At 38.1% G+C, this 16,145-nt stretch overlaps 1 protein-coding gene across 3 annotated transcripts; it reads right to left on the bottom strand.

The window, feature by feature from the left end:
* Positions 1-6,107: 6,107 nt before the first annotated feature.
* On the bottom strand, positions 6,108-16,056 carry got1l1 (glutamic-oxaloacetic transaminase 1 like 1). 3 transcript variants are annotated; one of them, XM_051903327.1, is made up of 8 exons: positions 15,846-16,055; positions 15,345-15,526; positions 12,009-12,132; positions 11,622-11,839; positions 11,064-11,214; positions 10,801-10,960; positions 6,746-6,888; positions 6,108-6,579 (listed from the first exon to the last, which is right to left on the bottom strand). In XM_051903327.1, the coding sequence occupies exons 1-8, from the start codon at positions 15,970-15,972 to the stop codon at positions 6,440-6,442; spliced, it is 1,245 nt and encodes a 414-aa protein (XP_051759287.1). In that variant the 5' UTR covers positions 15,973-16,055; the 3' UTR covers positions 6,108-6,439. The 3 variants fall into 3 exon arrangements, with proteins under 3 accessions (XP_051759287.1, XP_051759288.1, XP_051759289.1); XM_051903329.1 differs by lacking the exon at positions 10,801-10,960 and having other exon boundaries at positions 6,434-6,579; positions 15,846-16,056; XM_051903328.1 differs by lacking the exons at positions 10,801-10,960; positions 11,064-11,214 and having other exon boundaries at positions 11,713-11,839; positions 15,846-16,056.
* Between the last annotated feature and the right edge of the window lie 89 nt (positions 16,057-16,145).

The raw sequence follows: 16,145 nt of genomic DNA on the forward strand, positions 1-16,145 counted from the left end.
GTGAGTGACAAGTTGTGAGAAAAAGGCAGTTAAGAATTCAATTAGAATTACAACTTAAATTTCTAGTTCATAAAGCAGCTCTCCAGTGTGTTCATGCTTCTACTTGCGTCTGACCTTGACTAACTGAACAGAAGAAATGAGCCATAGAAGAATTCCACATCAAAGCAGGCATGCCTACATATTACAGACCAGTGGTAGTTTACCAGCCAGAGCGAACTTTTCTGTAAAGTTTGCTTTAGCAAGCTTATTCAAACTCCTGAAATGAACTCCAAATGATTTTGTTGGAAATTATGTCACACCAGTTTGTTCTTCAGTTTCGCTTGATGTACATTGTGCCCTTTATGAAAAGCATTGAAAAATGGAAGCATCTTTTTTCATTGGAGGCTATATAAAAAGTAGCCGCATATTATGGAATACATTTGTGCAAATTACATATAAATTGCATTTAGTTATCATTTAAGGCATAAAAAAGCATAAAATGGATTTTTATTTTCCTTTGTTTGCTGTCAATCAGCATATTATATGATTTCTGCAGGATCATCATGTCACTAAAGACTGGAGTAATGGCTTTGTAATCATTATAATATATTTTAAAAATAGCTATTTTAAATTGTAATATTTCACAATATTACTGGTTTTACTGTATTATATGTACAAATAAATGCAGCCTTGGCGAGCAGAAGACTTCTTTCAAAAACATTGAAAAATCTTACTCACCCCAAACTTTTGAACTGTAGTGTGTTTCTCACAAATCTATCACATGGGTTCAGAAGACATGGAATATAATGCATAGTCATATGGACTACATTTATGGTGCTTTTGTATCTTTTTGAAGCTTGAAAGCTATTATCCAAATTTTCATAATTGTGTGGCAAAAAGCAACTAGCACAATATCTCCTTTTGTTTTCCATAGAAGAAAGAAAGTCATACAGGTTTGAAATGAGGCTGAGTAAATTATGACAGTACTTTCTTTTTTGGATGAACTGTCACTGCTATTTCAGTGGTTCTTCACACTAAAATCTCTTTCTGAAGAATCATCTCGTGAATAAGGTGCATGTTTGCTGACTACACTCACAATTCCACTGTATAATTCAGTGCGTTTTCCGAATTGTAGCATGCACTTTACAATACCTGGAAAATCTTGACAGATCAGTGACATGTCATTGATGAAACACATCCAATTCTGACCAAACAACACTCATCGAGAATATAAAAGGTCAGCTCAGAACATCAACCGACTTTTGTAACATCAAAGTGTTACAAAAAAACTGGTATGCTTCTGCTGAAACATGAATATGACGCATTGTGTCTTTATATATAAACCACTCATGACAAGAGCACATGGATTACCTCTCCACTTTCTCCTGTGCTTGAGGCATGGAAACAAAGGTTGAAATGTGCAGATATTTGTAGTTGCCTGGTTTTCAAAGAGTGCTCTTCCATGATGGTAGAGTGTTTCTATGATCTTCTAAGTGCCCTGACCGTGTCGCTGTGAACTTATATCTCAGCCTGGAGAGAAATGATTGACATGCCTGAGTACTTCTGCTCAAGGTCAAGGTAGTGTCCCCTACATCATTTTTTCCCTATCACTTTCATTTTGTTGACCATCTTATCGATTTAATATCCGTCCAGTTTATGCCATGTGACTGGGTTCATTTCAAACTTAACTGACAAATAAAAAAACAGCAGAAGAGCACATGATATTTCCTCAAGTAGCAGCTTTGTCAACATGACCGTAATGGAGTTTGAGTTTTTGAAACTAGACTCTATAGACTCTTTTTTTAAATAAAGGATTAGTTTTTTTTTTTTTTTTTAGTTAGTTAGTTTATTAGCTTTAGTGTTAGCACTTTATAATAAGTATACAGTAATAAAGTACTTACAAATCATTAACAAACTATTAGTTTATAGTTAATTCATAGTTAATATATTGTAGTCTCGACATTGTTAAAGGGTTAGCTCACCCAAAAATGAAAATTCTGTCATTAAGTACTCACCCTCATGTCGTTCCATACCTGTAAGACCTTCGTTCATCTTCGGAACACAAATTAAGATATTTTTGATAAAACCCTATGGCTTGGTTGCCAGCAAGATCATTTCCTCTTTCAATGCCAGAAAGCTACTAAAGACATATTTAAAAGAGTTCATGTGAGTACAGTGGTTCAACCTTAATGTTATAAAGCGATGAGAATACTTTTTGTGAAAAAAAAGTAAAAAAAAAAAAAAAAAAAAAAATAGCGACTTTATTCAACATTATCTAGTGATGGGCAATTTCAAAACACTGCTTCATGAAGCTTTGAAGCTTTACGAATCTTTTGTTTTGAATCAGTGGTTTGGAGCGCGTATCAAACTGCCAAAGTCATGTGAACTATTGAAATTTCGAAACACTTATGACGTAATGAAGCCTCGTTTACTAAAATCATGTGATTTTGCCGCTCCAAACCACTGATACAAAACAAAAGATTCATAAAGCTTTGAATCTTCATGAAGCAGTTTTTTGAAGTTGCCCATCAATAGATATTGTTGAATAAAGTTGTTATTTTGTTTTTTTGGCACACAAAAGTATTCTCGTCGCTTTATAATATTAAGGTAGAACCACTGTACTCACATGAACTGTTTTAAATATGTCTTTAGTAGCTTTCTGGGCATTGAAAGTGTTAATTATCTTGCGGTCAATGGAGGCCTCACTGAGCCATCGGATTTTATCAAAAATATCTTAATTTGTGTTCTGAAGATGAACGAAGGTCTTACGGGTGTGGAACGACATGAGAGTGAGTAATTAAAGGCTTAGTTCACCCTAAAATAAAAATAATGTCATTTATTACTCACCCTCATGTCGTTCTACACCCATAAGACCTTCATTCATCTTCGGAACACAAATTAAGATATTTTAATTAAATCCGATGGCTCAGTGAGGCCTGCATAGCCAGCAATGACACTTCCTCTCTCAAGATCCATAAAGGTACTAAAAACATATTTAAAACAGTTCATGTGAGTTCACTGGTTCTACCTTAATATTATAAAGCGACGAGAATACTTTTTGTGTGCCAAAAATACAAAATAACAACTTTTCAACAATATAGTGATGGGCGATTTCAAAACACTGCTTCAGAGCTTTAACGAATCGAATCAGTGATTCGGACCTCCTATCAAACGGCTAAACTGCTGAAATCACGTGACTTTGGCTCTCCGACTGATTCAACTGATTGAACTGTTTTAAATATGTTTTTAGATATATTACCTTTATGGATCTTGAGAGAGGGAGTGTCATTGCTGGCTATGCAGGCCTCACTGAGTAATAAATGACACTATTTTAATATTTGGGTGAACTAACCCTTTAATGACTGAATTTTAATTTTTGGGTGAACTAACCCTTTAATGTATTAATAGGCTATATACAAATAACTAATGTTGGCATATGTTGTTTACGGGAACTCTCCATATGCGTAATGGTTTTTATGGCAGCACCACAGCCACTGAACTCTGTTACAAGTGTTGGAGACACAGATGCTAGCAAGCTGTAGCGTGCCTTTTTGGCAACTGCCCTCACACAGTTGTAACCTACGCAGTGCCCAGCGTAGGTGTCGCCCAGCCCACAGCTCTGCAGATGTCTGCCAGAGAGGTGCCACGCACCAAAGCCCAGGAGGAGGCAAAACCCAGAGTGAAGTGAGCCCTCACTACGAGGAGGCACAGCTCACCTTTGGATTGGTATGCCAAGGTAATGGCATCCACTATATCCAGTGAGCCAACCTCTGTTTGGAGACAGCCTTTACCTTCTGCTGACCTCCAAGCAGACAAAAAGCTGGTCAGAGCTTCTGAAGCTCTGAGTGCAGTCCACGTAAACACAATGTAAAAACGAACGGGACACAACAACGCAAGGGCTGGGTGTGCCTCTACTGGGGACAGTGCTTGCAAGTTCACCACCTGGTTCCTAAAAGGAGTGGTGAAAACTTTGTGCACATATCAAGGCCAGGGTCTCAGGATTACGTCAGACAAGGCCAGCCTGAACTCAAGGCACGATTTGCTGACTGAAAATGCCTGCAGGTCACCCACCCTTTTGAGTGTGGTTAGGAGCACTGTCTTTAGAGACAGGATCTTAGGCTCTATTGACTCCAGCGGCTCAAAGGGAGCTCTCTGCAGACTAGAAAGGACCACAGAGAGGTCCCAGGAGGAAATGAGGCAAGGCCTGAGAGGATTTAACCTCCTGGCGCCTCTCAGGAACCTGATGACCAGATCATGCATTCCCAGCAACCTACCATCAACTACATCGTGATGTGCTGAGATGGCAGCAACATACACTTTCAACGTGGAGGGGGACAGCCTCCGCTCCAGCCTCTCTTGCAGGAAGGAAAGCACAGAGCTGATTGGGCATTCCCAGCGAGTTCAACTCCATACCGAGAAAAGTGATGCTCTGCACAGGGGAGGCCTTGCTCTTCTCCCAGTTGACCCAAAGCCCCAGATGGCTGAGGTGCCAGTGCACCTGGTTCCTGTGTTCGCAAAATAGATCTCGAGAATGAGTTAGAATGAGCTAGTCGTCGAGAGTTCAGAATACGAATGCCCACCTCCCAGCTTCCACAACCTTGGTAAAGCCGCGGGGAGACAGGGGCAGCCCAAAGGGGAGGACCTTGTACAGGTATGCCAGAAGAGCGAGGAACGAGAAACGCTGGAGCCTAACCTGGGAAGCATAGCGCCCTGAAGTAGAGGCATTGAGTGTAGCTGTCAGAACAGTTTTGAAAATAACATGTGATCTAAGGACCTTTATACAGTGCATGCCATTGTAATTATCCCTCGCAGCCTCCTTTTCATCCTCTTAAAACTAAATATCTACCTTGACTAAGGTCTATTTACCTCAACGCAAACCATAATCACATACCATTATCAAGGTCCCAGTGTTACTGGACTGAATATCAAAACTCTTGGAACACCGCTCAACCAATTGGATTGGAATAAACAGTAGTATAATGTAAAATATTGGGGCAAAAAAATTTTTGATCCTCAAAACCAAAACATTTATGATTCTCACACTGTATTTTGCGTGCAATTCAAATATGGTGAACCAGAAAAAAGATTTGTCAGGAGCTGTGAGTCACCATTCCGAGGGCAGTTAAACTCATGTGGAGGAAATAGCCATCAGAACTGCAGTGATTGTTGGTCTTCACCAGATGTATTTGGACGGTATTGAACTGTCACTGTGTGGGCGACATGCTGCTGTCCCTGCTGTCACTACAAAGAATGCAGTAAATTATCTGTGGAGCACAACCGTATGAGACTATTAAAGGTAAAAGACTATTAGACCTGACTAATGGGCATAAGAGGCATATTGATTTCTTAAAAACATTGTTCAAATTGCTACGGTAATTTCCTTTGATTAATGTTAAATGTTTTGAAACCTCTTACTGTAAGTAAAGTTGTGTTTGTCCCGGTAGGAATTGTTTTGATCAATTCTGTCTTCATTTGCAGTTTTGTCTTAGAGCAAAATAGAGTCTATCACTCTTAATGTGGAAAGCAACTTAGTCTGTCACGACCATCTAGATCAGGGGTGTCCAAGCTCGGTCCTGGAGGGCCACTGTCATGCAGAGTTTACCTCAACACACCTGCCTGAAAGTTTCTAGTATACCTAATTAGACCTTGAATAGCTGGTTCAGGTGTGCTTAATTGGAGTTGGAGCTAAACTCTGCAGGACAGTGGCCCTCCAGGACCGAGTTTGGACACCCCTGATCTAGATATAGCCTCTGGAACAGCTTTGCTGGGTTGCGGCCGTTTTTTTTTAAGAACAATAATAAGAAATAATGTGGTAACTAGTTATTTGTACACTGTGCACTTATATTATCATTCAAGATTTTTTGCCTTGGATTGATTTTGTAATGAAACATGCCATATCACAAGCATGATGAAGATTTCAAGTGTGGAAACTGTGCTTTTTGTGGCTCTCTCATCAAAAAAACGAAAACAAAACCTTAATACAGTGTATTTTAGAAGAGAAAAATGGTAAGACCATGCTATTATATGTTTAGAATACTGATGTGTGAATTTGCTAATGAATACACTTTTGAGTGTTGTACGGGAGGGAAATGTGAGAATGTTGCTTGATAACTGGCATCACACAAGGCTGGGGGTGATATACAGATGTACTTTTATTTCTTAATTTCTATGTAAATATACCCTATATATACACACGGCCAATAGGCCTATTGATATTCAAGTACAGTATTCAAATACAGTATTTAAGAGCAGGGAACCAGCAAAGTCTATTGCAGCTCTGCCTGCATTACAGCCTTCATTAAAAGTTAAGTCTAAGTTTCAAAAGTTTTAGTGTGCTCAGTACTTTGTTTGAATATATTTGAAATATACCTACTGAAGATTCAAAGGCAAAAATTCCCACTGCATATTTAATGAAAAGCATTTTGCAGATGAAAAGTTGAAGTAAGCTTATGAAGTGAAATCAGAGTTGAGAGTTCATGGCTTGATGGATGGATTCAGCAACATAGTCCAGGTTACGGCTGTTAATGGCACTAACGTTTAGACACCCGTTGGGTAACAAGTAGATGTGTTTCCTCTGAATCAGAAACTCCACCTGTTGAGCTGGTAGACAACATTAAATTCATTACTCCATTACAGTGTTTCAAGCATACATTTAAATGTATACTGTAGTATTGAGCTCCTCTTGCAATATTAGCATGCTGAACTGCTAGCTCAAAAATATGAAGAAAGTGGAACTATATTCATGCATGTGTAATGTACCACTCACCATTCAGTCCAAAACAGCAATAAAGTCCTCCAGGTTTTATTATGTGATCCCAACGCCCCGGACCACCTAAAATCCTCAGTCTCTCACGCAGACGTTCTCGGATTAGCATGCAACGTTCAGCAATGGCCTTCACACCTTCCTGCCTGAGAAAAACTTCAGACTCATTTGCTGAATAATAAAAAGATTTCTAATTTCAGCACAATGTTTGCATAAAGAATAGAAAGCCTTGGGCGTTTGTTCATCTCAAAATCATTACTGCATTTACGCGTGTTCACAAGTGTGATGTTCAGTGTTCAAATCGAGATGTTCTTAATTTGAAATGGTAATTTCAGGAGTGAATGATTTCACATTTGCTTTTGAACATTAAGCATAAATGAAATGGTTACGGTCAAGAACAAACTAATCTATAGGTAGCTTTGATATAAAGAGACTGTGAGTGACAATCAGATGTTCTAATACAAAAGTGCCAAGGGCCACATACACAGAAAACATGTTTAGAAACTTAAGCCACACTTAGTGTATAATAAAATGTCAAACCAAATGAATGGCATTATGCAGAGATAATAATGGCATTCTTTTAAGCAAATCATTCGACAAAATGTTTTAAATGATAAAACTGTTCAAAACTAACACAAAGTATTAATAATGTTCATAAATGTAATGTGATGAACTACATATGATAATAAGATACCTGTGTAAACTTGAGGAGAACTGACTTCATACATCCATTAAAAAAGACCTTGAAAGCATCTTGATAAAAAAAAAAAAAAAAAAAAAAAAAATGAAATTGGTTACTTCTGAGAAAAAGCATCTAGCTGCATCTGTTTGCACACGCCTCTTGGTTTGATATTTTGTATGTACTGTAATTCAGTGGCATTCATGCATTTTGTGTGACTTAAGTATCCAAATACTTTATGAGGACATTATAACATAACATAAAATGCTGTGAAAAAATAACATTTACATTCATGCATTTAGCATATGCTAAGCAACTTACAATAGAGGAACATAAGCAACTCCTCGGAGATACAACAATATTCAGTATTCAAAAATGCCAGGGGCCAGTTGCATAAACTTAACCACTATGTTGAGACTGTAGTTGTGTCCCAAATGACGCACTATACACTATGCACTCAGCCGTGTAGTGTATGAATTTTCTGTTTATTTTGTCATTCAACATCAGAGTCTGATAGCTCCTCCCCCTCTGCTACGTAATTAAACCTGCAACAGTTGAGTGCAAGAAGTTTCCAACATTCCAACATCTTTGTTTATTCAGTTAATTAAGTGCATCATCCGGGTATTTAAAGTGTACTTTTTCTATTTGATCAACTAGCAGTGAGACAAGAGGTAATAAGTTTTAATTTTCTGATTAAAATTAGACCGATCTAACTTTTTATTTAACTGACTTTTAAAAAAAAAAATGGATGACTAACTTTTAGCCTAAGCAGTTTATGCAAACGGCCACAGGTTTATTAGAAAGCTAGACTAGGAAACAAGCTAGTGCAGAAGTGAAATGCAAAGAATGTATGAACATTAAAGGGGTCATGACATGAGAAATCAAATTTGCCTTGATCTTTTGACATATAAGAGGACTTTGTACCATTAAAACATCAAAATTTAAAGGGGACGTATATATATGACTTTTTCTGTGTTTAAGTGCTATAATTGGGTCCCCGGTGCATCTGCCAACCCAGAAAACATGAAAAAGGACAACCCAGTAACTTTGTTTTGTTAAGCCTTTCTCTGCAAGCATGTGAAAAAATGAGGCGCTCAGATTTTTCTCCCCTAGTGACGTCGGAAGGGGATCTTATTATAATATTACCGCCCCTTAATCTGAACGTTTCCACCCATGGCGCCGCCATTTTGTCTTCGCAAGGGAGGCAAAGCTGCAGATGACAATTTTTAAGTAATGCAATGTGTTTCTTTGGTTCAGGCAGCTCCACTTTCCATGTGCTTTCCCTTAGTCTTCATATGTTCTATTACTTTATGCCAGCACAAACAGAAGTTTTGTTTGACAGAAATGTATCGGTGTTACTCATGACTCACCCACAAAGCAGCTTAGACTACTACTATGTGATGTAATTTATGCCAGACTGCTTCACAAACGAGGGTCAAATCAATGCTGGATTTGCACAAAAGATTAACATGAGGCACATGCAAGTCGATGAGTTGAATCAAATCCACAGCAACTACATAAATTTATCCACTAACCATTCAGAAACATCCAGTTTCATTCTAAAAGTTGTAACTTCTTCCTGAATCTCTCCATCAGTGTCCAACTCCGGTTTGAACAAAGTAAGTCTGAACACCGTTACTGACAATAATCATTTTGGCTGCGTGAGATTCTCCAGCTTTGTTGTTGTTGAGCAACTGAAGCGCGAGCTGTTAAAGCCCTCTTTTGGAAAGCGGGCCGGGAGCAGCAGCTCATTTGCATTTAAAGGGACACACACACAAAAATGGCGTGTGTTTGCTCACACCCAAATAGGGGCAAATTTGACAAGCTATAATAAATGATCTGTGGGGCATTTTGAGCTGAAACTTTACAGACACATTCTGGGGACACCAGAGACTTATATTACATCTTGTAAACAGGGGCATAATAGGTCTCCTTTAAATCATCATCTTCCTCATTATAAACAAAGCATTTACTTAACCAAGCTCTAAAAATGGCTCATTTGGATACATTTGGATTTGTGACGTCACATGGGCAAATACATTTGTATATGACTTCCTCCAGAGCAAGACATCAAATAATTGTTATACATTATCGCACCATAGGCCCCACCCACTGGCATTTAGTCGCTTTAAGGCTGACATTTGCCTACACCAGATGCAAATGTCACATTTCGTCAAAAGCAAATAGAACCCATTATAATCACTGATGCTGTCTACACTGGATACAGTATACAGATGCGAGTTCAGCTTCTGACATACTCCACACACTTGACAACAGGACAAACGGAAGAGTGAATGAACGTTCTCTTTGACACTTCCAGTTTAAACAGCTCTTTTGTGTCTCTGTAAAGACTTCAGAAGGATTCCAGCGTCAGGAACAAGTGGATGATTTGTTTTAATGGCGTCCCGGATCGCGTCAGAGGATTACATGTTTGTTCGGAGCATTTCGTTTAGTAAACAAAGCACGGTGTAATGGAGAGTTCACAAAGAAACTTTTGTTGAAAGATGAAGCAGACAACTATATTGGATCTGACAGCAGCTGCATCAAAAACGTAAATAAATGATTTCAAAATGCTTTGTCTGTAAACGATAGTTTTATCCACCTTATTCCGACGCCCCATGACGCTTTGCGCGAATTATGGGTGTAACTTACGTTAAGCTGTAAACAGTCAGTGAAAGGCTCGCTCTATGAATGCAATAATATGTTTTATTTTTAAACTGGGTACAATGAGATGACATTATTCTACTCACCATTCAACCAACAAAAAAACCAACAGGACACTTAAGCATTAACAAGGTACTTTCAACAGGCCATGAAAAAGCGTGATTCTTTCCACAGCAATAACGGACGGGTTAAATATAACTATGATATATATATATCTGTATTGTGTAATATACGTTGACTTAAGAAAAAAATATCTTCTCAGAAAGAAGATATTTTTAAGAATGTCAGTAACCAAACAGTTGATGGGCCCCATTGACTTCCATAGTATTTTTTATTTATTTATTTACTATGGAAGTCAATGGGGCCCAGCAGCTGTTTGGTTACCCATATTCTTCAAAATATCTTCTTCTGTGTTCAGCAGAAGAAAGAAATTCATATAGGTTTGGAACAACTTGAGTGTGAGTAAATGATGACAGAATTTTTATTTTCAGGTGAACTATCCCTTAAATGATCTGTTTTAAAGACAGAGGGTCAAAAGGAGTGTTGACAATAATCGTTTTTCCACAAATATATATATATATAATTTTTTTTTTTTTTTTACATTATAAGTAAACCTCAAGAACCATTTTTAAAATAATAAAAATCCATGTCATGACTCCTTTAAATAAACATTTTAATCATGTTAAAATGCATTAATGAATGAAATAAGTCTTACCACTCAACTAAATGGGCAGGATTACTTAATATAGCAGCAACCACCCTGGCCCCTTCCATCGGTGGGCAGGACCAAAGTGTCTGAACAAGTTTCTCAGCTTGAGATTGCACGGCCAGCATGTTCTGCTTTAAGACGCAGAGAAGATGCCCCACTCTCTCACCTGCCAACGTCATTAGCCAAAATAATTCTAGTAGCTTAACACTTAGACATGGTTTTTAGTAATTTAAACTATAACATAATTTAAAATGGTACAGTAAACACACCATAGAGGCCAAAGCTGTGAGAAAAAGACTGAGCACAGAGCAGTTCAAGCCCCAAAGACACACAATGACGAACAGCCCAGGCGTCTTGCTCAAGGGAACCACTGCACAAGCCTTGGGCAGACATCAAGAAGAATGGAAACAACTGGCGCTTCTAATCAAGAGAAAGAGAAAGATTGGGATTGAAAAACTTCCAGATAACAGGAATTTCATTCATGGAATCCTTATAAATCAAATGCCACTGACCAACTCTGTAGTCATTAGTGATAAAAGCTTGAACTATGCTATATATACACTAATGATGTTGATGAGATCAAAGCAATACACCATCCATTAATGGTCAGTGTAGTATACAACAATTTTTTTTACTTATTTATCAAGACTAACTTGAATTATGGATAAAAAAAAAACTGTGAGGCTGAAGTATATTTGATCTTACCCTTAGTGTCTAACTGGCCTTACACACCTGATAATAAACTTTCTAAATAATTAAACTGAAAAAAATTCAAGGAAAAAATGTCATTTTTAAGCTCGATTTCTTTTTTCATTCCTAGACCGTACCATCATGACCTCAGCTACACATTTCCAGTCCTCTTGAGAGAGTTTAGCACCAGTGGGACGGTGGCCTGAAGCAAACAGAACCACTACACACCGTTCCGGAGCGTTCTCCAAGTCATGCACCATGTTTTCCACACACACTTCATTGGATTCTGCATCCCAGTACCGATAATGTCGCACATCCTCAATCCCCACTGCCTTAAAGAAGCCTGTCAATGAGTCTTCAAGAAACGTCAGAGAAATTACCACATGTGCTACTATTGCATATTCAAATCTCAGATATAGATTCATCTTCAGTTTTTGGTCTAAAATTACTGAACATTAGAATTTAATTTCTACATAAAAGACAAAAAAAATCCACATTATGGTATCTGCACATTTTGTACTCACCATCACAGGGAGAGGAGAGCAGGATGGGTCCGCTCCAGGAAGAACTTGAACAGTACCAGGATCTCAGTAACTCAGCGCCCAGGCGAACTGCTCCAGTACATCCAATTGTTTGGACGCCAAACACCTACAGCATTTCCAAACACATTTCAAATTTAATTTGGTGATTTGGAAACTAAATGTACTTCACAACATCAGTATTTCCCAACTCTCCGTTTTTTTTTTTTTTTTTTCTGTCTTAATATTTACCCCCTCAACCCCCTCATTGAGGCTCAAATACCCTTTTGCCAAACCAGAATGTATTGAGACAAGATGATCATTTATTTGACAAAAGTGGCCATTATAATTATTAATCCTGATTTACTTTTAAAACAACAACAAAAAACATTTAATAATGTGTTCAGGGACATCATGCAACACATTTTTTGGATGGGCACTAGCTGATTGGTTTGGGTCCCTTGGCGAAAGATATAAGGAACCATTCACAAAGAATATGTTTTTGCATTTAAAGGCCAATTCACACTGCACCGACAGACAGCAGCCAACGGCAACGGACACTTTTGTCACATTAATGTGTTACCCCTGTTGGAGTCTGCTGGCGTTAGTCAGCACAACTGAACATTGTCGTGGAACGTCTGAGAAGTAATGTACTGTAATCTGATGATTATCCGCATTGGTCGCCGTCTGTTGGTACAGTGTGAATTGGCCTTAAAAATGCAAGACAGTGGAATGAAAGACAAAAAAAAACTAGTTCAAATATCTAATTCAGTCATGAAACCCTAGATGGCACAGGCTGATAGGTCCTTTAAATGCAATAAGCTATCAATCATTTACTACAGTGTTTCTCAACCCTGTTCCTGGAGGCACACCAACACTACAGATTTTCAATTGCTTCCTAATCAAACACACCTGATTCAACTCATCAGCTTATTAGTAGAGACTCCAAGACCAGAAACAGAGGGAGACATCCAAAATGTGCACTGTTGGTGTACGAACAGGGTTGGGAAAGACTTGTTTACTACAAGGCTCAACATTTAAATAGCCTGTTTCAGTGCTCGCTGTAAGCTTGTCCTGCAGCACATTGTCAGAGTTCTGCTGAAACCCTCCACCTTCCTTGCTCCACTTGTCTAGATCTGCTATGGGACTTTTAAACTAACAGACTGTAAGTACTGGCATGGTACACATTTTATTTAGCTTGCAAAGAGACTCAGATTAAAAACTGAACATACAATTATTATTATTTTATTAACTAAGAAAAATTGCAATTGATCATTTCAGTCACTTATCACCATTTATTTTCATCATATGGAAAAGAACAGCTTTGACATTTTCATTTTGAGGGTGATTTTTGCCAATTTAGACATACACTTAATCATCCATAATTATCATGCATTTTAGTTATCACAGATACGATTTTTTGGAAGTTGCATTCAAAATCAACTCAACTCAATATCTGAGCTTGTGGATACATTGTTGTGTCCTTTGAACTCTGCATGACACTCCTGATTGTGTGTGAAAAACAGACTCACCATAACAAGACACCTGAGCTTGCTTGTCTGTCGCAAGTTTGACAGTTCTGGGGGACAATCATGGGGAAGCGTTTTCTGAGAATGGCCAAATGTCAAATTTATTTATAAAAGAAACCAAAAGTTGCAATTTCTGTTCTTATAGGTTTAACAGACTTAAGTACCCACAGATGACCCCTGGTAGGGAATCACTGTTCTACATTACCAGTGACATTATATTCCTCTTTTAAATCATGTGGATTTGCTTGTTTCTTCTGGTTGAAATGCTTAAAGGGATAGTTCACCCTGAAATTAAAATTAAGTCATCATTTACTCATCTTGGTGTTGTTCTAATGTAGTATGCCCTTCTTTCTTTTATCGACCACAAAAGGAGAATTAAAAAGAAAAATGTCCCGCTCATGCTCGTCCATATAATGACAATGAATAGCAACCAGCATTAAGCTTTTTGAAAAAGATGCAAAAGTATCACAGAATTATCCCATGCAACACATGCCACATATTACAAGTGTTCTGGGGGTATGGTTTGTTGAAAAACAACCCAAAATGTAATGTATTATTTAACCTTGGCTGTTGGTCTTCTCTGCATGGCTGCACGATGTGCACATTCGTGAGAAACTAATAGTGCTTCAGTTTACTCTGTCTCCCCCAGAAAAATCACACAAGTTGTGAGAAATCAAGATTAACAAAAACACAACATGAAATACAGAACAAAAAAAGTCTTGCAACCTTCCTTAATGGCCAAGGTCAAGAATTTTGATAAATGATACATTAAATTTTGGTTTGTTTTTCACCAAACCCTTTTGTATACCCCCAGAACACTTAGAATATACAGCATGGGATAATTCTGTGATACTTTTGCATCCTTTTTAAAAAGCTTGATGCTGGTCGCTATTCACCGGCATTATACAAGCACGAGCAGGACTCTTTTTTTTTTTTTTTTTTTTTTAATTCTCCTTTTGTGGCTCACAAAAGAAAGAAGGGCATATGGCATTAGAACATCACCAGGGTGAGTAAATTATGCCTTAATTTTCATTTTAGGACTATCCCTTTAAGGTTGACAGATATGTAAAGACTGTTGTTGTCAGGCCTCTTTTCTTAAAGGGATAGTTCACCCAAAAATGGAAATTCTGTCATTAATTACTCACTCTCATGTCGTTCCAAACCCACGTCGTTCCAAACCCACAAGACATTCGTTCATCTTCAAAACACAAATGAAGATCTGAGAGCTTTCTTTCCCTCGATTGACAGCTACGCAACTGCCACTTTGATGCTTCAAAAAAACGAGATTGTAAAACTAATCCATATGAATTGAGCAGTTTAGTCCAAATTTTCTGAAGAGACGCAATCACTTTATATGAGGAACAGATTGAATTTAGGTTTTTATTCACATATAACCTGAATATGAACACTGAAGTGTCATGTTAATTAGTTAAAAAATACTGAAGTGATCAGTGGAGGTTAGTTTCTATTCAGCACCAATATCTCTGACTATGTCTGATGTGGGTGACTAACCCATCTGCGTCACGTCTTCTCCGTAGTTCAATGACTAAAAGCTATATGCAGTTTACAGCTTGTACTGTCATTTCATGATAGTGTTGAAGCCGACTGGCTTTACACCCTCTACAAACAAACTGCACATTGGATATGTACCAAGCCTCTAAAAGTGCTATCAGTGTATTCAGCTTGCGAGTCGTTGTTGATCACATGCGAGATTGGGGATTAAAGTGAGCATTCAACAATTGTGAGAATATATTTTAAAGAAGGTTAGTCTACAGTGTGACATCGGTTACCGAAAATAATTAAAGGATATTACCCTGCTTTCAACAATGGCGGGGCTATCTTTGCCCAGTGCAAGCTCGGTTGACCTCCTGGTGAATTCTGGGATCCCAAGGATGGGTGGGTACTCAGGGTTTATAGTCGGGTCTGTGGCAATTTGCTGCTTAATTTTTCGTACAAGAGGAAGCCATGTGGTTTGTCCATGCTCTCCAACATACTCTGGTCATTGAGAAAAATGTAGGCTACATTTGATTATAAACAGCCAGTGTTGTGTGTATATTAGAAGAAAGTAAGATGTAAATTGCAGAGTTGTCATTTTTTGTGTGTGAATTATACTAGTGCAAAATGCATCAATTACACGTTTGATCCATTTTCCTGTATATCTGACATTTTAGGAGAACACTAGCATATAAATGATCTTAAGAGCAAAAGAGCTAAAATTCAATTTTGATTTTATAGGGTCTTTAATTTAACCATCATCATTATAGGTGGTAGTAGTCCATGTCCAGTCTGAAGCAGAGGTAGTAAAATCACTCACCCCTCCCAGCGAGATTCACTTTATCAGGGTGCGTGTCTCGCTTGAAATCCTCTATAAGCTTCATCTCGGATGACATAAAGACTGCGCCATCAAATACAGAGCTAGCAGACATCTCGTGCTGGTGCATTACGTTCTTTTCTCACTGTAAACACGAGTCATTCTCCAGCTCTATGTCAATGTGCAACGGTTTGTTTACTGTCTGTTGCTTAGATGCGTGACTGTTTCCTAGCAACGGCTCATTAAAGCTATAAACTCTACCATAAGTCATGATGTCATACTCTCACCAAGCTAGCTCATCTA

Source organism: Ctenopharyngodon idella, chromosome 8 (genome assembly GCF_019924925.1).
Source record: "Ctenopharyngodon idella isolate HZGC_01 chromosome 8, HZGC01, whole genome shotgun sequence".
Lineage (NCBI taxonomy): Eukaryota > Metazoa > Chordata > Actinopteri > Cypriniformes > Xenocyprididae > Ctenopharyngodon > Ctenopharyngodon idella.

Excerpts from the sequence above, each read along its gene's own strand:
- got1l1 (XM_051903327.1), bottom strand. The coding sequence starts at position 15,972 with ATGCACCAGCACGAGATGTCTGCTAGCTCTGTATTTGATGGCGCAGTC. Across the intron at positions 11,215-11,621 it reads GTGTAGCTGAGGTCATGATG|AAGCGCCAGTTGTTTCCATT; the intron begins GTACGGTCTAGG and ends TCTCTTGATTAG. Across the intron at positions 6,889-10,800 it reads CCTGCCCATTTAGTTGAGTG|GCAGGAAGGTGTGAAGGCCA; the intron begins GTAAGACTTATT and ends AGTTTTTCTCAG.